This window comes from Epinephelus lanceolatus, chromosome 13 (genome assembly GCF_041903045.1).
Source record: "Epinephelus lanceolatus isolate andai-2023 chromosome 13, ASM4190304v1, whole genome shotgun sequence".
Lineage (NCBI taxonomy): Eukaryota > Metazoa > Chordata > Actinopteri > Perciformes > Serranidae > Epinephelus > Epinephelus lanceolatus.
In genome coordinates, this window is record NC_135746.1 from 19,781,081 (window position 1) to 19,806,899 (window position 25,819).

Here is a 25,819-nt window from a genome sequence, read left to right on the forward strand (position 1 = left end):
GCTTTTTGATGGCAGTAGGGGCGGGTGTTTTGGCCCTAAAATATGATAATAATATGATAATCATATTTCAGTGTCTTTTTGCAATAACAATAATTTTGAAGGTATGACAAATTAGCAAAAAAAAAGTATTTATTTTTACAGTTCTAGGTTTAACACTGCTTTTATGCAACAGTTGTGCTATAATGTTATTGGGGAAATCCTTGCAGCATTAAATCAGTAGATCATTTTTGCACAGATTATTTACTGGAACTATCACATAATGCTCAGCAACAGTAAACAAAACCAGTAATCTGCTATCAATACGATATAATGTATAATAGGCAAATACTCTGAGTTAGAGGAGATCTTAAAACAAGCGTAATAACTGATTGGGTGGCTGATGTACAGATCATTTTGTTTCTTGCCCACATTATATCCCACAGGCCCATCCAAATTAATATTTCTGGCGACACCGCTGTTTCCTTCCCGAGACAGTGGTGATCAATATGACCAGCAAATGGTCTGTCATTTCCTTTCAGCCATTGTAACATGTGTACAAGTGCTGAATAATTGAACTGAGCAGACCTATCATGTTCTGGTTCACTTTTTAGCACTTCAAAAGGTGGCATTCATTATTAATTGTAGTTCTGCAAACAATTTACTTTCATCTGCTTTATAATTCAGCGCTCCCTTCGCTTTCAATTTGTACTATTTTTCTTTGTGAGCCTCAAGTTTCTTTTGCAAATCCAGGCGTGACTATGACGAAACCTCCGGCTCAGGTGAACGTGGGGAGGGGTGAGCTTTGAAATGTAAAATATTTTTTAGAGTCAAGCATAATAGAATTTCTTCACCACAAACCATAGAAAAAGCTATTAGGACTTGCTTTTTGCTGTCAGTGTCCATCAGCATGCCATGCCAATCTATGTGTGTGGTTAGAGGCAGTAACATTGCTCTTGTTGTTGTTCCCGTACAGACAGAACATAGCTCCAGCCTCAAATCAGTCATGTTGCAGGACAAAATAAATTTTAAATATTGTATTTTAATTAGAGCTCCATGATATGAGGTACTGAAGTGTACTCTGTTCTTGCCTCACACTTGCACAGTACCTGCATATACCATATATTTACTTTTACTTGGGTGTTGAGAAGCTGCAGTGTTTACTCATGGACAAACCTGCACTGTACATTCACTACCACTTGACAACTTTAAAGTTTATTTTTTTCTCTGCTTTGACTGCCAATAGCTGTCTGCTCTGAGCACATCCACCGCCACTCTCTCATTCGACCACATACTCCTACGCACTGAGCTATTCCCCAAAGGAGCTACGCTACTCTTATACCATGAGTCATTCTTTTCAAACAACTCATATGTTTTTCTCCAAAATACAAAGAATGCACTTTTGGGTTTCAACTCACATGTTGTCTTAGGATTGGCCGCCATTTCATCAGTAAAGTAAAAGAAGCCTGCCTATGTCTGTCTTTGCGCTAATAGAGCGTGTCAGACTCAGGCAGAGCAGAGGGAAGTTTGAGAGAATAGAGCTAACGTAGTGACTTTGCTCGCTTCTTTGAGTGCCGGCCCAATCGAGCAGTTGGCTTAATATATGTACTCAAACACTCAATTTCAACGCCAGGAATCGTTCAATGCTTAGAGTCATTGCTCACATACATACATACAGAATAATTATAAACAAAAAATGATTCTGTTCTGCATTACAGTATAAGTGTACATTTTTTATCCATGTAGCAAAAATGACAGATCTGCGCAGCCACAAATAAAGTGTAATATTTTCAGTCAGACATCACTCGATCTAACATTACAGGCAGAATGGCGAGTGGGCTTAAGAGTGATGTTTGAAAGTATTTTGACAAAACAAATAAAATAATGTCCAGTGGAAGCTATATTATGTTAAACTTTGATATCATAGCAACTTTCTACAGTCTGTGCAGCGGAGTAAGGTAAACTAACCCTAACTTCTGCCTCCATTTCTGCTGGGGTGTTTGGACCCTGTTATTATTGCAAGTACTTGATAGTTATTTAATAGAAGTACCCGAATATTTAAAATATATTCCTAGTATTTACTAGCCGGATGTTTACTAGGACCCTGCCTAATGGTGAGGACTTTACAGACAAAATGGCGCTTACAGACAGAATGTAATTCCATACTTTGTTATATTCAAACTGCAATATGTGTTCACTGCACAAGTTGTCATTGCAATAATGATGAAAAACTAAAAAAACAATACATTTTGGAGCCCTAATTGAAACACAGTATGACTCAAATTTGTCTTTTTTGTCAGTCTGTAGAAAGTGAGTGAGAACGAAAAAAATAATGAGATTATTGTTTTGTTTTTTTTTTTGATACAGCAGATGTTCATCAGTATACTGCAATATTTACATAAACCAATACCTGGTGTTTTAAAGATACAATTGGGGCTGGGTTATAATTCTGATCTTGATATAGTCAAGTTTATGGAAAATAAAGTAAGAAAATGAAGCTTTGTGTTCGTTCATGCAGGACACCGAACCAGCTGACAGCCAGCTGATTGGTTCATTGCTTCTTATCAGTCACACACCAATCACAGCCCATTCTCACAGCAAGGAGGTCCATTTCAATATGGCTTCCTACTCACTGAATCCTGCTACACTAAGCTGCCACACACTGCTGCTGCTGCTGCCAGCAAAACTTTGCCTCCTCCATCCTAGCCTCCACCTTCGTCTTGCTTTGGGCCCACTCTTGTACACCCAGGGGGGTTTTCTGCATTGTGCTCCCTGTACTGGTTTAGCATGCTGCTTCTCTGATCCAGGGAGCATCATAAGAGTGGAGCCATCAGCTCCAAGCATAGCTATATTTCTATTTGATGCAATAAATGATTAAATCTATGACAAGAGTGTTTCTGACTTAACTGTTTATAGATAACATAACAAAGGGAGGAATGTCTGGCAAATAAAGCAATTTAGATGAAGGTGCCTCACCACATACAAACTTTGATATAAATCCAATACTGACATATAGCAGCTCTGCTCATGATTTACAACTTATTAAATTAAATGTCAGTGAAACACAGAATCTATATAATCACAAAATGTGTTTCTGCTTCTGGTGAAACACTGACTTTAAAAGGTACAAGTCCACAGTGTTCGTTCCAACGCTTCAGGCATGAGAGAGCCAAGATAAAATTCAACTGAGTAACAGGTTTATGTTTGTAAGCTTGCATTTTAAGACCAAGCAATAAATTATTGAGTCTCAATGTGTACGGCATGGAGGGATTATATACCTTTGAAACTGCTCCTGCTGCTGAGCTACATTTCAATGTCCTGTGGCTGAATGAAAACCATAAAGATAAACAGAAAGTCAAGAAGGGAATGAAATGAATCGCATGATTTGATTTATGGCTGAAATCATCATAAGAGAAACACAGAGGAAGATTCATTTGAACAAAGAGTATCCATGTGAAACATACACAGTCTTATCTCACTGCAGAGGAAACTGGCTGGTATTAAATTCAAAGCCAATTTTAAAGATAAAACAGAAACTGTATACTCGCTCTAAAACAAAGAAAGTAATTCCAAAGAGTTGCAGAGTTTCACACACCACAAGAATTTTAAAACACAGTGTTCTTTCTCAACGACTTGTGTCAGTGTCAGTGATTCTGTCTGCTGAGCAGCACCAGAACAAATAAAGTTTTTAGTATTCAAAGCCAACCTTCAGATAACACCACTGACAGTCCAACTTCAACTCAGTCTCATCTTGTCTGATAATAATAATAATAATTTTTGGGTGTGCAGGAGTGTTGCAAACAATCACCGAGCTGCATCGCCAACTCCTCATCTTCATTCCCATTTTCCATTCTCTTCCAATTATAATAAATATGAATACAGTTGCAACTTTTAGTGATTGCACAAACACCTGACACAGTGCATGTGTGTCTTAACACAACAATGTTTCTTTGGGGCCGTACTGATAGGAATTACACAACATTAGACAAATAAAAAACAGAATTACTGCCTGAAGTTGCTGAAGAGTTGCTATGAATTCTCATCAAGATGAGTCAGTCTGCTATCTGCTATGATTTAATGTTTAAAGGACAACTTCGGTATTTTTCAACCTGGGCTCTATTTCCCCATGTGTATGTATGCGTATGATTCATGGGTACCGCTCGTTCTAAAATTGGTTCAGTATTGAGCCGCGAAATGAGCTAAAACGGTAATGGGGGCAAATGCGTCCCGTATAAAAGTGCTTTTTTTCGCCACTGACCGGTTCAGATCACCAGTGCTATCTCTGTAAATAGCATATGGTAGTGGCCCTGGGGCAGTGGTAAGTGTGAATGAGTGGAGTCAGCTGTCAGTCAGTGTTGGAGCAGAAAGGCGGAAGGTGTCCCCGCTCGGTATTGTAAATGAGTATGTGTGTGTGAAGTGTGTGTTTTTTCGCCACTGACTGGTTCAGATCGCCAGTGCTATCTCTGTAAATAGCATGCTAGCTTAGCCTTTCCCTTACCTCTGGGCTATGTGATGTCACGAGCTTTGCTCCACTGTGTCTGTAGCTCTCTCTACTCGTGGGACAGCCGTTTTCTTGAGGAAGAGGTGTTTCGGGATTGGATGTCTTCTCTTCTTCGGCTGGCAGTAGTCATCTTGGGAGAAGTGAGCACTGCAGACCCGATGGTCTGGAGAGGAGTGTTAGCATCCATTTGTAGCACAACTAGCCACAACTTCAGCATCTCGCTGTCTGACAAAGGCAGTCTATGAAAGCTGTACGGAGTGTTGCGCGACATCCTGTTCTTGCGTTTGGGAAAAAGGCCCGTTTATTTGAGCACTCCAAAAACTCCGGTAACACTCCAGGGGGTAGCACGTAAAAGACTCCGTCCTCTGACTCTTCTAGCGTAACACACACTTCACACACACATACTCATTTACATTACCAAGCGGGGGCAACTTCCACCTTTCTGCTCCAACGCTGACTGACAGCTGACTCTACTCATTCACACTCACCACTGCCCCAGGGCCACTACCATATGCTATTTACAGAGATAACACTGGCAATCTGAACCGGTCAGTGGCAAAAAAAAAAGCACTTTTATATGGGACACATTTGCCCCCATTACCATTTTAGCTCGTTTCGCGGCTCAATACTGAACCAATTTTAGAACGAGTGGTACCCATGAATCATACGCATGTAGGTCATAAGTAAAATGTAGCTAGTACTAAGGTAAACCCTATACTCTTGATATTTAACAATTTATAAAGGTGCCAAAGTGAGACCCCAAAATAACTTTACCTTTAAACATATGTCACTTTGAAACTCATGTTCTAATATGCTTGTCATCATGCAATTTACGATACAGGGCTGACACTGATACGCAATGCCATTGATAAGTTACGTGACTCATATAATTTAGCTGGTCATCACAATCCTACCAGTTGGCTAGCCGGCTAGCTTATTTGCTAACCTGTCATGTTTCATACTCCTTGACGAGGTCTTAGTGACTGTGACTGACTGAGATGTTTGCCAAGGTTTAAAGTACTTCCTGCCTCGTATGATGTTGTTTAATAGCATCTTTTACGTACAGGCTTCTTTACGTCAGTGGGTTCACCATCAGGTCGACTGTTGGCTCAGTAGGCAAACTTCAGCAGCCCATTTTGTTGACCAGTACACGGTGTGGAGTTATTAATACTTAAAGCTGCAGTAGGTAGAAAGCCTGAAAACGGTTGATTTTTGAGTCTCATCTGAGTTAGGTTTCGTTTGTCTCCGCCCTGAGCCCCTCCTACCAGACGAGCATGTGAGTATTTTATCCTACTTGGTTCTATTTCTCCCTCTCTGGGAGCCTCGGCTCTCCCTCACCGCGCAGCAGCCCTCCCCATCCCTCCCTCGCGGCCCCACACATACTCCTGAGCCTCGGCTCTCCCTCACCGCGCAGCAGCCCTCCCCATCCCTCCCTCGCGGCCCCGCACAGACTCCCAAGCCTCGGCTCTCCCTCACCGCGCAGCAGCCCGCGCCATCCCTCCCTCGCGGCCCCGCACATATACCACTGAGGCTCGGCTCTCCCTCTCCGCAGAAAGCCCTCGGCTCCGCTCCCACGGCCGACCCCCGTGCCCTCCGGCCGGTCCCGGCCCCACCTCACCCTTCCCCTCCCTCTGGGGCTCCGGGGAACCGAGTTCTGTCTTCCTTTTTTTGGAATGTTTAGCCGTGTAGGCAGTTGTAGCCAATGCTGAAATAGCTATTTTACCTGGTGCACTGTTCGCAATTGCCGCTTGCTCTCCCCTTCTGCTGGCGGCACGAGAACACGCATATGCAGTAGAACAGCCAATAGGAACGCAGTGGTCTGAGCTGACCTTTGATTGGTTGATGCACATCGGCACGATACTGATTCTTTAGAGGCTGAACACAGAGCCATGGTGAGGTGCAGAAACCTATTGTTTGTCTCAGACCACTTGATTTACATTATGCTTAGAGGATATTATAAAATTTTTACTCAATTATACCAAAACAATGTTGCCTACTGGAGCGTTAAGTAGTAGACATGGTAAGGCATAGCTCCTCTCTTAATCCAATCCAGGCTTGCACTGTATAACAGGGATGAATGCACAGCCGAGTGTCCCCAGATGATGACACATTTGAACAATAACAAGTACCGAATGTTGGGAAATTCTATTACCGAACTGTTGTTAATTAACTCATTTTCGGTATACCGTGCAATAGTGTATGTAGGGTAGGCTTTTCATTATGGCTACACTATTGTACTGTTCTGTACCTGTCTTAACCAAGAAGCCTTCAGGCTCCAGAGTGTCCTAAACTCAGCAGCCATTCTGGCTGTTAAGTTGAATTTAGAGACACATAACACCTACTGTAGCCTATTTACACTGGTGCCTACATTTTAGCTGCCTGGACTTTCTTGCTCTACTTTTAAATATTTTTTGCGGTAATAATATTAAGTCACTTCAAAACCTGGCACCATGCTGCATTGCAGAGCTTTTATGTTCATATGCCCCACATGTAGCCTGAGATCCTCAGTCAGAGGCATCTTATTGTTGCAGGCAGTCAGACTGAAAACAATTCAAGGAGATGTGTTGGTGGGGCGTGTAGCTTCAGGTACCAGTGAGACATTAAAAATATCTGGCCCAGTTAGAGTAATAGATCTGTGGGTTTGAAGGCTTATCAGACACCGTAACCCTGCACAGCAGCTCATAACACTGTGAGACAGGATTTTACCACTCCAGAAAGTTATCACAGCAGTGACAATTTTAGGTTTCATTGTGACAATTGTTAGGTAAACCGTAAATTGGGACGTAGTAGCAGTGTTAATCATGCACTGAGCTTACTGCAAAACATCTGACTAAAAAATAATAATATTTTCATTCCACTTCCAAGGACCCCTTGATATTGCTCCATGGACCCCTTGGGAGCCACTGACCTCAGGTTTAAGACCTTGACGATACAATCATATAACCTCCTCTTTGCTCCAGTGCTCAGTAACTCACACACAGTGTACGCCTCAGTGTGCAGAATATAACAGCAATATCTTTCAGCCTCGGGGGAAAACAGATCATAAAACATGGTCTATATGCCACTACAGCACCAGGCCATCCCGCACCATCGCTTTCTCTTTGTATTGTGGAAATACGATCGCACTTGTGGTCGCACAGTGTGACACATTGGCCTTACAGTGTGTTGGTGCAGACAGTGATGAGGCAGATCAGTTACCCTGGTAATGATGCTGCTTGTGGACATATGGAGCAGGTGTGAGAACAACACAGGCTATGACTCATCTTGAATTATTCATCCATTTCAATGAGTGCCGGGTTGTGTTGTAGTTGTGAGCGTGTGTGTGTGTGTGTGTGTGTATTTTTGCGGTTCAGCGTCTTTGAATTCAAGGGTACCTGCTTATGTGCACATTTGTTTGAGTGTATACTTTGCCTGTGCATGTGCATCTGAGGTTGTGGCCTTATCAAGCAGTGAGTGTATGAAAAAGTGTTAATTGCACCTGGTTTAAAGATAGTAATACCATTTCTTTCTTTCTCCTGCTTATTTTCTCTCTTATGGAAAACTGGTATCCACCATTTCTGTGTCTAAAACTGCGAAGTACCTCACATATGCTTTGCCTGGTTTTAATACTTGATTTTTGGGTTTGCCACACCAGAATGATGAGAGACTGGTTCCACACTGCTGCCCATGTCTCCAATTTTTAATTCAAAAATTCAAAAAGGGTCTGGTGTTTTGGTCGATTTTTTGACAGAAAAACAAGCAGGCCAGCCACAGCTTTGCTGGCGAGATAAAGAATGGGTGCCTTATCTTCCTGTGGCAGAGCTAGAGAAGTAGAAACACTGAACAGCATTACAGCTGAGGCTGATGGGAATGTCATCAGATTTGCAGGTATTTGGTCATAAGCCAAAGTAAGCCAAAGGTGGAAAGTTAAGGGATTACCAAAATTATTCAAATTAATCCTGAGCAGGACATGAAAGCATGTACCAAATTAAATGACAATCCATTCAACAGTTGTTGAGATATTTCACTAAAACACATATGTGCACCTCATGTTGGCCCTAGAGGAAAAGATAAGGGGTCACCAAAATCAGCAGGGGTTTATCCACTGGGTACCATGAATATATATTTAAAAAAAAGTGTCAATCTGTCTGTTATATGTTGAGATACTTCACAGGATAAGTGAGAATTTTGACCTGCTGGTGATGCTCCATAAAAAGTGAGGCGACTGAAAGAGTCTTTAGGATGCATACTTTGGGTACAAAGAATTTCACTACAAAATTTTATCATAATTCATTGCATAGTTTTTGAGCTACTGCGCTAAAAAAACTAAAATGTCAACCTTATGGTGGCATTAGAGGAAAAGTCAGGGGATCACCAGATTCACAAGGTGTTATCCTCTGGAGACCATCAATGTCAGTACAAAATTATATGGCAGTAAATCTTATAATTGTTGAGACATTTCAGTCTGAACCAAAGTGGTGGACCAATCAACAGATTAACCGACACTGCGACAGAAAATGGCTGACATGAAGACAATGCCAGAATAAAAAACTAAGAGAAGTGGCATTTCAGTCTGATTATCAGGCTACTTGGATCACAAACTTTAAGCTATACTTCACTTTCTGAACCTCTGTGTGTGTGTCATTGTCATGTGTGGCTCTCCTGTTTTTGTTTCTCTTCCACACAGTGGCACCAGAAAAAATCATGATGACAGCGAAGAGCTGCCTTGATGTAGAGCTGATACAACATCAGTCTGCACAGCTGTCAACGGCTTTTAGCTCTGAGTCGTCTTTATGAGTGGATGAGCAATGTGTCACCACCTACAGTTCATGCATTCACACATGGCAGACAAGATAAGGTCACACAGAAACAAGAGCAAAATCACAATAGCTGTGATCATGTACACGCATGCATCCATATGTGGCCTCTTTTTGACAACTGGCAAAAACAGTTAAGTCTGTAAATCCATTTGGAAGTTTTATGCCTTCATATGATAGGCCACTGTCGATGCAACCCCTCCCCTTACCTATCTAGCCAATAATTCAATTAATCAAGCAATCATTTATTTGTCACATGTAATTATACAAAGTACACCTCCAGTGAAATGTGATCCCATCAGCTCCTGAAACTTTTTGCATCTTCTTACATTGTTGACTGCTGCTTTGTACTTGTCCATGTTTCCAGATGGTTCTGGTAACCCATGGTTTCTGGTTGTGGAATGATTTAACTGTCCAGACATTCTGACCTTGATGGCCGTATGGTCGCTCCACCCGAACAAGGGCAGCGACTTCGCTCTGCAGCCAGCTCTGCATGGTGCACAGCAGTGATGCACAGCAGGACCAGGACATTTCTACCAACACACCAGTCATCTTGAAGCACACGCCTCCCCCTGCTCTGCTCGATCAGATCAGCATATAGAAGAAGAGCCTTTTGGTTGAATGACGCTGTCCAGGATTTAGCCAAAGTTTCAGTGAATCAAAGGATATTGCAGTTCTTGATGTTTCTTTGGAAAATGAGGCAGGCATGCAGGTCATCCAGTTTTTTATCCAATACCTGTGCAGTGGTTAGCAGGATGCTAGTTCAGCAGGTGCCCATTTTCCTCAATTTTTCCCCGATGTTTACATTTCAAAACCTCGATCTAGATAGGTAGCAACTAGCTAGCAGAAGTTAACAGTAGGAGAATTTACAGACTGATGACTTGATTTCCTCATCCCGATGAGTAACTTGCGCCCACCTGCCACCAACATCTAAAGCTAAACGGAAAAAGCACCACCAAAACTTGCAAAATAGGAGCCTAAATTAAGCACAAATTTAGCAGAGCTGACAGAGAGGCAACTGGAAGTGTCAGCACCTACATCATTTGGCATTAACACCAACACAAACCTTCAGACACAGGTGACATCAATGCCAAACTTCAGCCTTCTGTAAGGCAAAAACTGCTCCCAAAGGGTCAGGAAATTTCTGTCGACCAACCAACTGACAGCATGAGCAATAGAGAGGCGAAGTCCCTCCCCTTCTGATGTGTCTCATGGGGCAGATAATATTTTTTATCTTACTGGAATTGTGCCATAAATGACACAGATGATGTTTGACAATTTAAAAGATCCATTTTTCATGTCAAGTATGTTGCAATTTAATGTAGGTTTGTCGTATAACTATTTAGTTTTGTGTGAAACCACCCAGTGAACTATGTCTCTCCTCTTACACAATATTAGTCAATTATACCAGCTAGGTAAACTATGTTCAAGGTACAAATGTAATGTTATCTTACCTGCTGAGTTTTATCCAGCAGCTTCTGTTTTTTTAATCAGCAAACACACAGGCATCATAGCGTAAAAAGGCATGGCATCACGCAACTTGTGTAGTTGTTCTAATTACGCATTTTCAGTCTTACACACAAACATTTTTACAAGAAACTGTGAATTTCTTGACTTGCAAAATTATCTTTTAAACTGACAAACATATGTGTGATTCACAGCACATAAAAAACAATGATTTGTCTCTCTATACAGACTACCATACATTTTTTTCCAAAATAAGGTCCCATGGTGGTCCATCAGATGGGGAAGGACTTCCCCTCTCTGTAGAGCTGCTAGTCACAGCCAAAGATATAAAGACTGTTGTACACACACATACATAACCACCCACATACACAGAGACAACCATACCAAGTTTTAATGACTGTGTGGGCAAAAAAATGTGTCCTCAGTCTGGACACATCAACCAGTCGGCCAGTTAAACCCAGCAGCCGTAATGATCTGATTGTTTTTGTTTCATGACGCAGGAGACGGACAGACTTCCTGACACAACCAGCCTACGTCTTATCAGATCCGGACACATCATTGTGAGGGGCTACAGTGCGAAATACACTTCAAGGGAAACTAAGATGAAGAAAAACATAAAAAAAGGAGATGGTGATGATGAGGAGTAGCAGAGGGAAATTACTCAATAAGCCTGTTTCTACCATTGCATCTGCACAAATGATTTCTTTGGAGTAACTAGACTGCTGTACAGATCCTTCAAAGCAGGTCTGAGCACTTCAGTCATTAATGTAAGAACTGTAATTGTCTCACTATCAAAATGCATCCTCCTCAGCTTGGGATTTGTCAGTAAAAACATACGAACCTCAACAGCAAAGTGTGTCTGACTTGGAAATATCATCATCAATAAACTTGTCAAACCAGTATCATAATAAACACACACTGTAGATAATCACAGCATAAGACAGATTCAACTTGTGATCCCAGCTGCAATGCCTGCTAAAGCACCATGTGCGTTTTTCATGACTTGATTGGTTCAGAGAGTGTAAAGTGACAAATGTGGCCATTACTGAGGATCTAATGTGGTTTCATTACATCCACTCCCCTCCCGATGTGAAACTCATTCATGGTCAGCTCTGTGGTTTGCAGTCTGTTACACACACAATTTAGTCAATTTAGAACAAGCTCTCTGGGAATACAAGCTTTCTTTCCTTCATCACAGAAACATGCCCTGGGTGTCGGTCCAGATTGTTCAAATGCTGTGACAGGAAGGCAGAAAGGGCACTTAAGCCACAAACAGTTTACTCCTGAAATGCTGTTTGTTGTGGTAAATGTGGTTTAAGGACAAGCCGGAAGCAGCAGTACAGCCTTACCTGTTGGAGAAGACTTTGCTGTAATTGTACACTTGGATCTCCAGCATCTCGTTTCCATCCAGCCTGCTGGCGATGGGCCATCGAAATAGCTGGGGAAACAGACAGAATATGACAGGTTTAGAAGGTAGTAGGGCTGCAACTAAAGGTTATAGAAATTGTTTTGATTACTGACACTAATGGCTAATGGTGCTGTAGTAATGAAGCTATATGTGCTGGGAAACCCCTAATAGATAAACAAACTGTGTGTAAAGCCTAATGGCTATGGTGTTCGAAAAGGGAAGAAGAATAAAAAAAACATAAGAAGAAGGGGAGGATGATGAAGAGGAAAAGGAGGAAGAGGAGGAAGTCAAATAACAAACCCATGAGGATCCATCCGCAGAACTTTGTGGGCCAAAAATATCATCAATCTGTGAAATATCTTTGAAATTGTGTTTCCAACCCACACAGCAAAATGTCTGAGGAGGCATCCGCATGTTTAATCTGCACCACCTGGGACTTGAACTCACAGCCTTGAGACACCAATGGTAAGTTGTTATCAAGTTATGCTACCTCACCAGTGTCGAATTTAGAGGTGACTTTACACTATGATACAGGTAGATTTCAAACTACTGTCAAAGATTCAGTTATCAAGACAAAAGTCTGAGAATTTGAAAACGTTATATAGACAACATAGAAAACATCTGGATAGTCTTTTTTACAAAGACTGATTGATCCATAGGTGAAAAAATGATGCTTAAACATGCTCTTTTTCCATTCAATTTTTGATCATCTAAAAATCTGTGTGATGAGTTTGTGTAGGAGAGTCTGAAGATGGCGTATAGCAAGTTTGCTGTATATTAAGAAAAATATGTGGGTGGAGATAGGTTTAATTAGTTTTACAGTTTTTGATAAAAACACAGCGACAGACTTCATAATTTGTAATAGGTTGGATTTTACAAAAGTGTCTTCACAACTGGGCCTATAGTTTAGTGAAAGATGTGAAGCCATTTGCCATTTGTTTTGAATTTTTGAAGTTTTGAACTTTAAACAGTTACTGTAGCGCCACCATCAGGACTACTGGCCCCAAATTCCCTTTGAGGAAGGTTAGCATGGGACTGGACCTATGTGCCAAGTTTGGTTTATTTTCTTGCATGGAAAGTTAGATTTCCTCTGCAGGACAAAGAGAAGACAACGGAGAAGGCGAAGGCGAAGGACAAGAAGAATACTAGTAAATACAAGACAGACCAGCAGAGAGCTGCCCAGCTGTGTCACAATGGCAAGGTTCTCCAATGGTGCCAGAGCTGGGGCCTGTATCACGAAGCGAGATCAACCTTTCCTGGGTTACCCAGATCTATCCTGGGTTGACTAACCCTAACAATGGCAATCAGGATAATCGGTATCACGACGCTGGATATCAACTCTGTAACTCAACCCAGGGTTGTTTTATCAAGAGCCGTGAACGCGCACACAGCGGACCAATCACAATCATGACAGAAGCACAGCGTCACTGAGCGTCACTAAACGTCACCGAGCGTCCTCACAGAGCGCCGTATGTGAGGAAAAAGAAAGTATTTCTCGTGAGGATCAGAGATTAATTCTACTAAAATATGAGGAGGAGAAAAGCAACATTACAGAAAAGGCCAACACCGTGGCAGCTGCAGGAGGAGGAAACATGCGTGGCAACGCATAACGGGATGAATAATGTTTAGTTTTAGTTTAGATTAGTTTATTTGCACATAATGTTAAAAACAGACAGTATAAAATTTACAAGATTAAAAAAAGAAAAGTGCCGGAGAGGTTAGAAGCCACTAAAAGCTTATCAAAGAAATTCTCCTGTCAAAACATCAATGAAATCACATAATAGAGAAGAGAAAAAAAAATGGGTAAGGAAAGAAGAAATAGAGGAGGAGAGAGGGAAAAATCAAGACAAAACAAGGTAGCAAATAAAATGATGTGTAGGTTAAATTACTCATCACTGGTTCAAGTAGCTACAGTACCTGTACCTGTACATCTGACACTGATCACACCCTTGAATCCCATGAAATCAATGCTGCGCAGATGAATTGCGTGTATTACAATTATCGTCTAACATCATTGCGTCTGATAAATTGGTCTTCTTTGTCATAACATTATATATGCTACAATAAAGCTTAAAGCTGACGCCACAATTAAATCATATCAACACCAAATTGATAGTCTGAACAAAATCATCCTGATATTGAGCTGTATTAAATTAACAGCTGCGCAAAAATATACCTAGTCTCCCTCTTTAAAAATCAAAAAGGAAAATCCCTCAAACACCATGAAGTGTAGACATGATAGGCTACTTTCCACATTTCCAGCAGCAAAGCTGTCAATTAGGCCCATTATCTTTAACAGGGATCATTTCCTCCAACAAAACAAAATGTTGGCACTAATTAATGGTGCTATTAAGTGTCCGCAAATAATCAGTTTCTTTCTTATGAAGGGGTGGGATGAAATTTCGACTTCTTTCCACTCCTTTTTGGACAATCTTTTCATTGTCTGTTGTTGTTGCTTTCTTTTCTTTTTTAATGTTCAAAATAAACTTTCAAATCAAAATCAATCAAATTAATTAAACTTCCCGTCAGGACTGGGCTGCATTTCTGTCAGCTGAGTCATTTTTTTTCCCGAACAGCTGATTGGCCAGTGGGTGGTGCTTTTTATAGGATCAGATTCAACCCTCAACTTACCCTGCTCCGGAGCAGGACAGCCGTTCAGAGTAAGTTACCATGGTGATCTACCCCGATAAGAACTGAACTGGCTTTGTGAGACCAAAAACCCAGGGTTAACCCTGAAGTTACCTCGCTAAGACATTAATCCTGCTCTGTGATACAGGCCCCTGCTGTCATTATGCAGGGATGTGGCCATTTGTAGCATCAACCACTAATGAATTGTTTATGCATCTGGCTCCAAACACGTACGTGAAGATGGAGTAAAACATGACTTAAATCTATATCATACCCTCAGTCTGAACTTGAGTTTCTTATTAACAGTTCCAATATGATGTTCTAAATGAAGATTTACGTCCAACTAAATGCTCAGATATTCATATGCATCGACAAACTCATAACCCACACCTTCAGGAGTGTTTACAGTCTATAAAACGAATGAAATTAGTGTGAAAATGCTTTTCCAATGCAATCAGTAGGCTTCCAAAAATCTCAATTTACTGCTCAATATGGAGTAAACTACATAGATATATAGTGAGAAGTGAATGAGTAAACGAGGGAGTCAGACAGCCTCAGACTGCTTTAAGTAAATCAGAGTCCACGAACAGAAGGCCTCATGTCAGCATACATTATGTTCCTCTGAAGTGTCCTTGAGATCCCTACATGCTGTCGTGGAGGCAATAAAACATCACAATGTTTTATTTATCACCATAAACATCTCCAGGTTCTATAGCACCGACTGCGAATATCGATTAGCTATTTAGCCATAAGGTAAAACAAGAAAAAGCAGGGGCCAAGCAAAACTGTATGGTAATGAATTCCTGAAAATGTCTTGGGTATCCTTGAGAAAAAAGTCGAGGTTGTGAGATGTGATAAAGCTTTGAAGCATAACCCTATTTTGGTATTTTCGCTTTAATTAGCTGTGAACAAGAGATTTCAGGTTGCTCTTTCATGTAGCTCAGACAGGAAAAGGAAAAAAACTTTGTTTTAAATCTTTCTCACCGCAATTCTCCTCAGTGATGTCTTTACTAATTGGCTTTGTCAGGCTGATCAGACACTCACTATGGTGATTTCATTGTATTTTCACTCCAGTAGGCACACAGTACATCGCTCTTGAAGTAACGTATGAATTACATGAGCCCTGAGTCCGTTTATTAGCAGAGTTAGTTTGTCAGCAGAACAGTCAAAGAGGGAGATGAGCTGTAATCACTTCACTTAAATCAAGTACAGTCACAGTTATTAAATAATTTATTAAAAAGTACTTCATTAAGGATGAAACACACTACTTAAAAGGTAATAGGAAAGGCCATAAAACAAGGTAATAGAGTCATTAATAGATATTAGATGACATAGGTTTAGACAGCCTGAAGCCATCACACAGGTTCTTCCAAAGTAAAGTGGATCCTGTGGGAATAAACGGTCTGTGATATATATCTCGGTACCTGTCAAACCCATCCAAGCCTCGACAGTGATGTGTAAAACCTTCAAATGAATTGTAAATCTAATCAAGCCAAACTGTTCTTGTACATTCTTGTAACTGTATTGTCTAATAATGGCAGTGGTGACTTTGATGGAATCATCAGTAGATATTTATTGTATAGTAGATTTTAAAAACAGTACAAATCAGATATGCGTATATGTATGAAAAAAATAAATAAATAAATTACAATGGAAAACGCTTAAAGTGATCATGTTTGTTTGGGTCAAATTGATCAGTACAAGCAGACGACAATTGTAACTTTTTTTCTTTTTTTATTTCTTACGCAAATTGATGTGTATATTTAGTGTCGCTGCTTTATCCCATTGGCTATGTTTTTGAGAGAAAATGACTTTCTCCCTGTCATGATTTAAATGTGCACTCAGCACCAGCCTCAGGTAACCAGCTGGAAGCTGAGAGGTTAAGGCAAGACAAAGTATGATGGGACTGAAGTAAAAAAAAAAAATAAAATAAAAAAAAATAGAATCAGTAGTATTTTTCTTTCCCCCATAACCATGATCACTAAGCTGTTAAGAATATACAAAAGTTTCTTACAGTTGTACAGTTGAGCTGTTTTTTTAATCATTGAACAAAAAAAATTTAAATAATATACATAATGCAGGGTTTCTCACACATCCATTTATTTGTGTCAGCCCGCAACCATAACAACATCTGCTGCAATGTATTGATTTTGTATTTTTGGAACTGGACAAAAAAAAAAAAGTCATGAAGAGTCCACCTGCAATGTGTTCAATTTAGAGAGGGGAGACAGTGATTCAAAGGGACACAACAGGAAGTTATTCCTCTCCTTGCTACTGTCACATATAGATTAAAATCTAATACTATAGGATACTAATAATATATTATCTGTGTTGCATTGTTTCTGTTTTGTTGGGACTTATTGAAATTGTTGTTGTTGCATCCGTGTGATTATTCATGGATCAAAATAAAAAGTACTTTCAGTTTTTCTGGAAATATTTCACAGATGTTTCTAGCATCCCTTTTTAACTTCTAATCAAACCTCAAATTAGCACGGAAATATCCCCAGAACTCCCTTCAGGTCTGTTGCTACTGGCTTTACATTGACAGAGCATTATTCATTCACCATGAATCACTTTAATTAATATGGATATTTTAAAAGGAGTGCCTTTAGAATATTATTTAAATATAGAAATATCAAGTGGGTAATGTCTATGACAAAAGTACATTATGATTGGTGTGCTAAAAGCATCTAAGCAATTCTGATTCACCAGTCCCATTACAGGCATTAACATGCACAGCAGTAAAGTCTGCCATAAAGCTGTGATGTATTACTCTGCCCTTCTGTGTTGATTACTATGACAAGGTAGCAAAATTAATTAAAGAACAAAAACATTAATCCGCAAGTTTAGAAACATGATGACTAAATGTGTTGACTGACGTTCAGTAAATCACCTCTGTGCCTTCTCCTCTGTACTATAATATCTTGGGAAACAGGGCAGAGGGGGTTTCACAGGTGATTTAAAACTCATTCACCCCCTGCTGATGTTGGCCTCTCACTCATGAAAACACTGCGGGCTGTCAGGCAAGCGATCCATCAGGATTGTCCCATTACCAAATCCTGGGGTTCCCACCTGCTACTGGTAGACCTGCCTTCAAAGATCTATGGATGTGTGTGTGGGTTTGAGTCTGTGCACTGCATTAATGCCACTCTAAGTGCGATCCTCTTTTCTTTATACAGATGCATACATGTAGAATAACACATGTGTTGGTCAATGGCAACCCTACAATAGTATGTGCACTGCATTAAACTATCACTCTGCATTCTGCCCTGAGGCCCTGCAGTCTGTGCTCTCTCTTCCCGGACTTCAGCCAGGCATGACCAGTACTGCTGCCTCTTTCTTAGCTGCGTTTCACTGGCAACAATCAGCCTGCAGACACCCTCAGAGTGATGGTCGTTGGCTGAGATTATGGCTAACGGAGTCGTGCCACATCTCATTTACAACTAAATCTCCTCCAGTGTGTTTGCACAGCCGAGAGAAAGGGGGAAGAGAAAAGGAGCCCCAGCATGGTGTTAATGTTGCACGGATGACAGCGCACACTGGTAATGGAGGGAACGATGTCTAATATACACATACCGGAGCACACTGTAGCTAAAATGACACATACACACAACTGCAAACCTGATTATGTTTTCTTCATCCAACACTGGGGACTCTAGGCAGCCACATTAATTTCTCCAGAGGAGGATAACCACTCATTTTAATCTGTGACTGCACAGACAATACACATGCACATGTGTTGGTGCAGGTTCTCATTCCACCTTTTCTCTTTTCTACACATACAAACACAGATGTACCAACCAAGCTTCCACTCACAGCCATGTCATCTCCATTATGCCTGTCTTCATTCACTGCTGTCCAAGACTACTTATCTCCAGAGTCCACATTCTCCACACACGCATGCATGAATCCTCAACATGAAGGAGTAAGCTGTTTATGCTGCCTAATGCCTTCACAGCCACCATGACGAGCAGAAGTGCTTACAGTGGTTTGAATACCCACACATGGCCGATGAATAAAATGAGAGCAGAGAATTTATTAAGCGAGAAAGTGGAAAGAGTTAAGTGTGTTTCGGCTGTGAACAAGTTTTTAACAATCGAATGGAATTTGGCTACAGGGTAACAAAAATCAAAACACAATACTCTTGCAGTATTGACTCCTGCATTTTTGAAAAAGGTGCAATTTTTCTCAGAAGAAAGCAATTTCAGATAGTGCTATGCAACATTAAGCTCCAAAATATTCACATTTGTCAAGCTAAGCAGTTCGCCAATAAACTTATTTTTCTTACTTTCTAAAAAAAAAAAAAGGAGGTATTTAAAAGCAAAGTTTAAAAATTTAAAGGCTCATACTCCTACTTTTCATCTCTATTTTCCCCAGGTAGAGACACACACTCACCCCAAATGTCCTTTACCCGGATGTATTCATTTATTTAACAGCCACAATAGACATGAATAAATGAAATGATGATGTGATGTCGTGATTCAGCCCAATGTTTAATTTTAATCTGCCATCCCTGAGCAACATTGCCATGTTACATCCGCCTGCTGGATGGATGCACGCACTTGAATAAAACACACCAGATGAAATTATGGACAGTCATTAGGTTTGATTCAGCATTGCCATGGTTACCCCGATAAAACCTTAATGGGATAGCTGTATTTCCTGTCAGCTGAGACAATTCCTGTTCTTAACAGGCTGTAAGGCTGCTGGTGACAAATAACTTTTTTTAGGTGGACCAATAAAGATCCCAGAGATGTTGGACGATTTTAAGAGCGTGCTGTGACCTTTAGGCTACAGATTAAAGTGATATTAAAATATATATTAAACTGGTACAAATATGATGAAGTCAATCATTTCTGCAGTCGAGTATTAACGCCCAGACACACCAAATCGACATCAAAGAACTAATGACAACAAGGGCCAACAGTAGCGTCACCTCAAGTCGCTTATGACTCAGCCAAAAACTTGGACTTGAATACACATTTTCACTCACAAAATGATTGTTTGTTTATCAGTTACTCACCCTGTATTATGCTTAATTCATGAAGTAAACTTTGTTTTTCTCACATGCCTCCACGGTGAACGAAGAGCCCAAAACGCATGCATTTGAACTCTACTTGTGCATTCCACTGAGAAGAAATAAAACGCGGTCACTTGTCCAGACACTACTCATATGCGGAAGTGTTTTAAATAGAAAGGTTTTAGCGAAAACGCACGTTTTTGTGAAGCACTGAGCACATAGATTGGATTATACTGCACAAGCTGTGTGAGAGTTTGTAAACTGTTGGGCTGCCACTAGAAAGCTGAAGTTCCGATTCATTGTTAGCGTAGTCAGCATGCATTAGCTCAGAGGGCCGACTGGGCTTGTTAATTTATTACATGAACATCGCTGTCACCCTGAACATCACACTGAACCCTGTTCAAATTCTCAACCTCTATATGAAAAAAAAAAGAAACTTAAAGTCAAATGTTCGTAGCCCAGTTCAACTGACATAATTCTGAGTCGGGTACAACCCTAGTAAACTTATATTTTGATACGGTTTTGCTATTGTTAAACACACCCCCCTTTTGAATTTCTTTTTCAGTTTTTGGATTCTTCGTCCACAGTGGAGTTGTGAGAAAATCCAAATTTTCTTCAAGAATTAAACATAACACAGGGTGAGTAACTGATAAACAAATGACAATTTTGTGTGTGGAGTATTCCTCTAAGACCATCATTCATGTATCCTCTTCGCTCTTTGTGAATCCTCTGCAATCCTCTCTTGATGTAACTGAACATTATTCATACAGTATGTAAAACACTTTTCAATTAGCAAATGGAAACTTTCTTTAAACTCAAAAACTCATTAATGCAACAGCAAACATATGTGTTTGTGTGTGTGTGTGTGTGTGTGTGTGTGCACTTTTAATCAGTGACATATTTTCATAAGCACATGAGAAAATGCTGTATATTACAGCTTTGAGGACTGCTTTTGTTTGCCTGCTAACCACACCAGCTCCTAGACTTAGAGTCCCCTGCTTTTGTTAACACACTGAGCCAGTACATTTCCCCAGGTGGATTTTGGTCTGACTGCAGCTTTATGGTGGGAAACACTGTGCTTCTATAATTATCATTAGTAAAAATCGGAGCAGAGGTCTAATCAGCCTGCAAAATAAATGAAAACACCGGTGAGGGTGTGCAAAGCTTTAAATAAAAATCACAAATCTGATTTCTACCGTGTTCTTGTTTTGGTTTGTAAAGATTTGAAGCTGTCAAGTAGTCACTGTGCCTCGAACACTGACTGACGTAAAACTGCTGCAATGCGCCTACTCTAACATTCAGTCTGACTCACTTTATCAAAATGTATCAGACATTATATGGATAAAGAATAGTGCAATTGTAATCTGAAAAGCAATCACCACTGCACTAATATAAAAACAACACCACTGGTCTTATTTTAGATTCTCCTCTCTACTCTATTTTTTGAGCCTGTCTGAAGAACACATATTAATATCCCCAGCTACCCCCTCTAACCCTCTGCACTGTACACAGCCTAATTGACGAAGTGAGGCCGCTCATTAAAAGTGACAGGTATGATCTCACTAACCGGAGGCCTTGAGGCCACAGTGGCCAATCAGAGGGGCTAAATACTCAACTGAAGAGCTGCTATTACTGCTGTGATCCCACTCTGGAGCATTGTGGCGAGCAGATATATGACCGGGCCGTCCTCAGTTCCCCCTGCTCACCATCCTTTGATATCTCATGACTGTTGCCATGGACACAAAGGATGAAAACACTTTCATGATTAATTATGAACAATATGCTCTATCTTTCATATTCACTTACAACAAGGGTTGGGGGAAGTGTTAGATGTTACAGTGAGAGCATTCTTTATGCAGGATGTAGTCTTTTATGTTGAGTTTACAGCCTTGTTGTGATCATATGATGATTCAGTCCTCTGCCCTTGGATTCTGCAGGCTTACATGCATTCTTACTGGATAAAAGAGATGAGGCCAGACTGCTGAAATAGGCAGTATACACCATCCTCTCATTACAGCAGGCTTTACCAGCCAGCTCCATATAGGCTGTTTAATATTTAGGATGGTGAGAAGGAGTTTTCTCTGTATTCTGGGGATTTGCTGTAATGTATGTACAAGAAGGGCTGCCCCCTAGTAGTCAATCAAACATTAGTCGACCATAAAGGTCATTAGTCGGCAAGTTTTCATTGGTGGCTTAGTCATAGAAAAATAAATAAATTAAAAAGAAAAACTCTATCAGGAGCTGCACATTGTCGAAATAAATCAAAACCTATATGACCAGAACATGTGAGTCATGTTACAAACCAATCACAGCTGACAGGTACCAGGTACCCAGAGCTTCATATCTGTCCCACGGACGATAGGCCTACACACTTATAAACAGCGCCTGGAAGAAGATCAGCTCTGCACTCAGGATTTCAGGTAAATAGGCTATACAATGCTTCTTAAGTTTGCTTAGCAACCTCAGACACAACTTGCTGGTGCGCTCTTGAAAGCTGGCACAAAAAAGGCACAACAGTAGCACCCAGCGCCCGACCTCCCGTTTTCCAGGCAGGTAAAGACGTTGCATGTGTACAGCCCCAAATTTTACAGGGTTGGTATCTGCGGTTATTACACAGGCTAGTGTATAGCATGTCGGGCAGGAAATCCAAAGTGTGGGATCATTTTGAGGAGGTGAAGGACAAACCCAAGGTGATATGTAAACTCATCTTCATTCGTCGACTACAAACATGACGTATCATCTGAAACATGGAAGTAGCTACATGCCCATTAGCATGCCTATACTATTCTTTCTCAGACCTTGAACTCAATCCATTGTGCTGCCCCACCAAAAATATATAAACTAATGATCACATTAATATTGTAAACAGGTGGGCGACTAGTCCACTAATGGCTCTAAATGATGACTATTGGTGGACTAGGAAAATTCTTAGTCGGAGGCAGCCCTAGATACAAGAGGGTCCACCAGTGCAACAGTAGCTTCACTTCACCTACATACAGTAACCTTATATTTATATTTAATTTTACATCAAGTACATAACATCACTTGGTTCTAAATCATTAGATATCGTACGAGGAGTTGTATGTGCGTTTTCGTAAGATATTATTGGAACCGCTGTATGAGGATAAGTTGCTATAGTTATACTTACACAGCTATAGTTACTAGTTTGTTTCCAGGTTCAAATTTTACAAACATACAATCAGTTCAAAAACTAGGATGCACTATTATAGATTAAACTACCCAGCAATATACAGTAGTTAAAATGAACTCGAACTCAACCCAGCTACAACTTTAAAATTCTATTCTTTGTGGTCGTTTTTTCATCTCTGTAGTCTTTTTAGTCCCTTCATAAAGAATTCATATCTATCAGTCACTTGAGAATAAAAGACTCTTAAAACATAACTTTATGCATCGGGGTGGTCCAACTCTGGAGGTCGTATTTCAGCTGATACAGTACTTTGCTGACCACTTCTACAAAGAAGAGGAGCAGCCGTTGCCTCTGGACTTTAGACGCAAGCTGGAATATTGTTGGGGCCTAACGTAGTTTATGGACTTCACCAGTTTTCAAAATTCAGGGTTGCTCCAGGGAGGTGCTTTCCCATTCTTCTGAGCTCCTGAGTATACTGAATAAATGATGATCAGAGCATAGAATATTTTCTTTGCCCACTTACAGTTGTTTGCTGAAATCTGAGCAACCAACATTGGCACTGGAGAATAAACAGTTGGCACATTTACTGTATAGAAATCAATGTTATGACTCATTGATTTCAGTGAGGTTTACACATTAGTGTTGTGGTTTCAGAATGGCAAAACAGCAGACAAGTGTTGGGGTGTTTTTTTTATATTGAATCATTTCCACTTTTACTTGAGTGAAGGATCTGAGTACTGCAACACATACAGTACAGGCCAAAAGTTTGGACACACCTTCTCATTCAATGCGTTTTCTTTATTTTCATGACTATTTACATTGTAGATTCTCACTGAAGGCATCAAAACTATGAATGAACACATGTGGAGTTATGTACTTAACAAAAAAAGGTGAAATAACTGAAAACATGTTTTATATTCTAGTTTCTTCAAAATAGCCACCCTTTGCTCTGATTACTGCTTTGCACACTCTTGGCATTCTCTCCATGAGCTTCAAGAGGTAGTCACCTGAAATGGTTTTCCAACAGTCTTGAAGGAGTTCCCAGAGGTGTTTAGCACTTGTTGGCCCCTTTGCCTTCACTCTGCGGTCCAGCTCACCCCAAACCATCTCGATTGGGTTCAGGTCCGGTGACTGTGGAGGCCAGGTCATCTGCCGCAGCACTCCATCACACTCTCCTTCTTGGTCAAATAGCCCTTACACAGCCTGGAGGTGTGTTTGGGGTCATTGTCCTGTTGAAAAATAAATGATCGTCCAACTAAACGCAAACCGGATGGGATGGCATGTCGCTGCAGGATGCTGTGGTAGCCATGCTGGTTCAGTGTGCCTTCAATTTTGAATAAATCCCCAACAGTGTCACCAGCAAAACACCCCCACACCATCACACCTCCTCCTCCATGCTTGACAGTGGGAACCAGGCATGTGGAATCCATCCGTTCACCTTTTCTGCGTCTCACAAAGACACGGCGGTTGGAACCAAAGATCTCAAATTTGGACTCATCAGACCAAAGCACAGATTTCCACTGGTCTAATGTCCATTCCTTGTGTTTCTTGGCCCAAACAAATCTCTTCTGCTTGTTGCCTCTCCTTAGCAGTGGTTTCCGAGCAGCTATTTGACCATGAAGGCCTGATTGGTGCAGTCTCCTCTTAACAGTTGTTCTAGAGATGGGTCTGCTGCTAGAACTCTGTGTGGCATTCATCTGGTCTCTGATCTGAGCTGCTGTTAACTTGCGATTTCTGAGGCTGGTGACTCGGATGAACTTATCCTCAGAAGCAGAGGTGACTCTTGGTCTTCCTTTCCTGGGTCGGTCCTCATGTGTGCCAGTTTCGTTGTAGCGCTTGATGGTTTTTGCGACTCCACTTGGGGACACATTTAAAGTTTTTGCAATTTTCCGGACTGACTGACCTTCATTTCTTAAAGTAATGATGGCCACTCGTTTTTCTTTAATTAGCTGATTGGTTCTTGCCATAATATGAATTTTAACAGTTGTCCAATAGGGCTGTCGGCTGTGTATTAACCTGACTTCTGCACAACACAACTGATGGTCCCAACCCCATTGATAAAGCAAGAAATTCCACTAATTAACCCTGATAAGGCACACCTGTGAAGTGGAAACCATTTCAGGTGACTACTTCTTGAAGCTCATGGAGAGAATGCCAAGAATGTGCAAAGCAGTAATCAGAGCAAAGGGTGGCTATTTTGAAGAAACTAGAATATAAAACATGTTTTCAGTTATTTCACCTTTTTTTGTTAAGTACATAACTCCACATGTGTTCATTCATAGTTTTGATGCCTTCAGTGAGAATCTACCATGTAAATAGTCATGAAAATAAAGAAAACGCATTGAATGAGAAGGTGTGTCCAAACTTTTGGCCTGTACTGTATACCGGATGTGTTATCTGTTTGACAGACTAGATGAAACAGAATCTCTGATAAGCTGGTTCTGCTGAGAAACTCGATCTTGTCCAATTCACTGATACGCCCACTTTATCCAACCCACCACCGCCACCCCTACCCAGTCTCAATTTACTTTTTCCAATTGGACTGTCCGCCCCTGTTTTCATTTCCATCACCGCTCTGTTTCTCGGGTGTCAGTTTATCTGCATGCTCCAGTGTTTCTGAATTCATCTCAATCTCATTTACACTATGTGTCAAATAAAACGCCACGGGTGCCGACATATTGACATCAATCCAGTCAGAATTTTTCCTCATCCAGAATGTGTATTTTGAACATTTGTAGCAGCTGCAAGCCCTGACTGTTGGTTGTTTGCCATTTTATTAATCTTCACTATGCAAGACTAACCATTTATAACAGCAGCCTTTCACAATGTTTGGACATGTTCCACTCCAAACTATGACATAAAGTTTAATCCATAA

General features: G+C 40.7%; 1 protein-coding gene across 20 annotated transcripts in view; it reads right to left on the reverse strand.

Moving 5' to 3' along the window:
- Positions 1-25,819, reverse strand: part of otofa (otoferlin a) — a 136,070-nt gene that overhangs the window by 89,635 nt on the left and 20,616 nt on the right. For all 20 annotated transcript variants that reach the window (XM_078173850.1, XM_078173843.1, XM_078173852.1 and 17 more), the window contains exon 3: positions 12,090-12,178. In XM_078173850.1, coding sequence (XP_078029976.1) covers positions 12,090-12,178 — 89 coding nt within the window. The remainder of the gene's footprint in view (positions 1-12,089; positions 12,179-25,819) is intronic.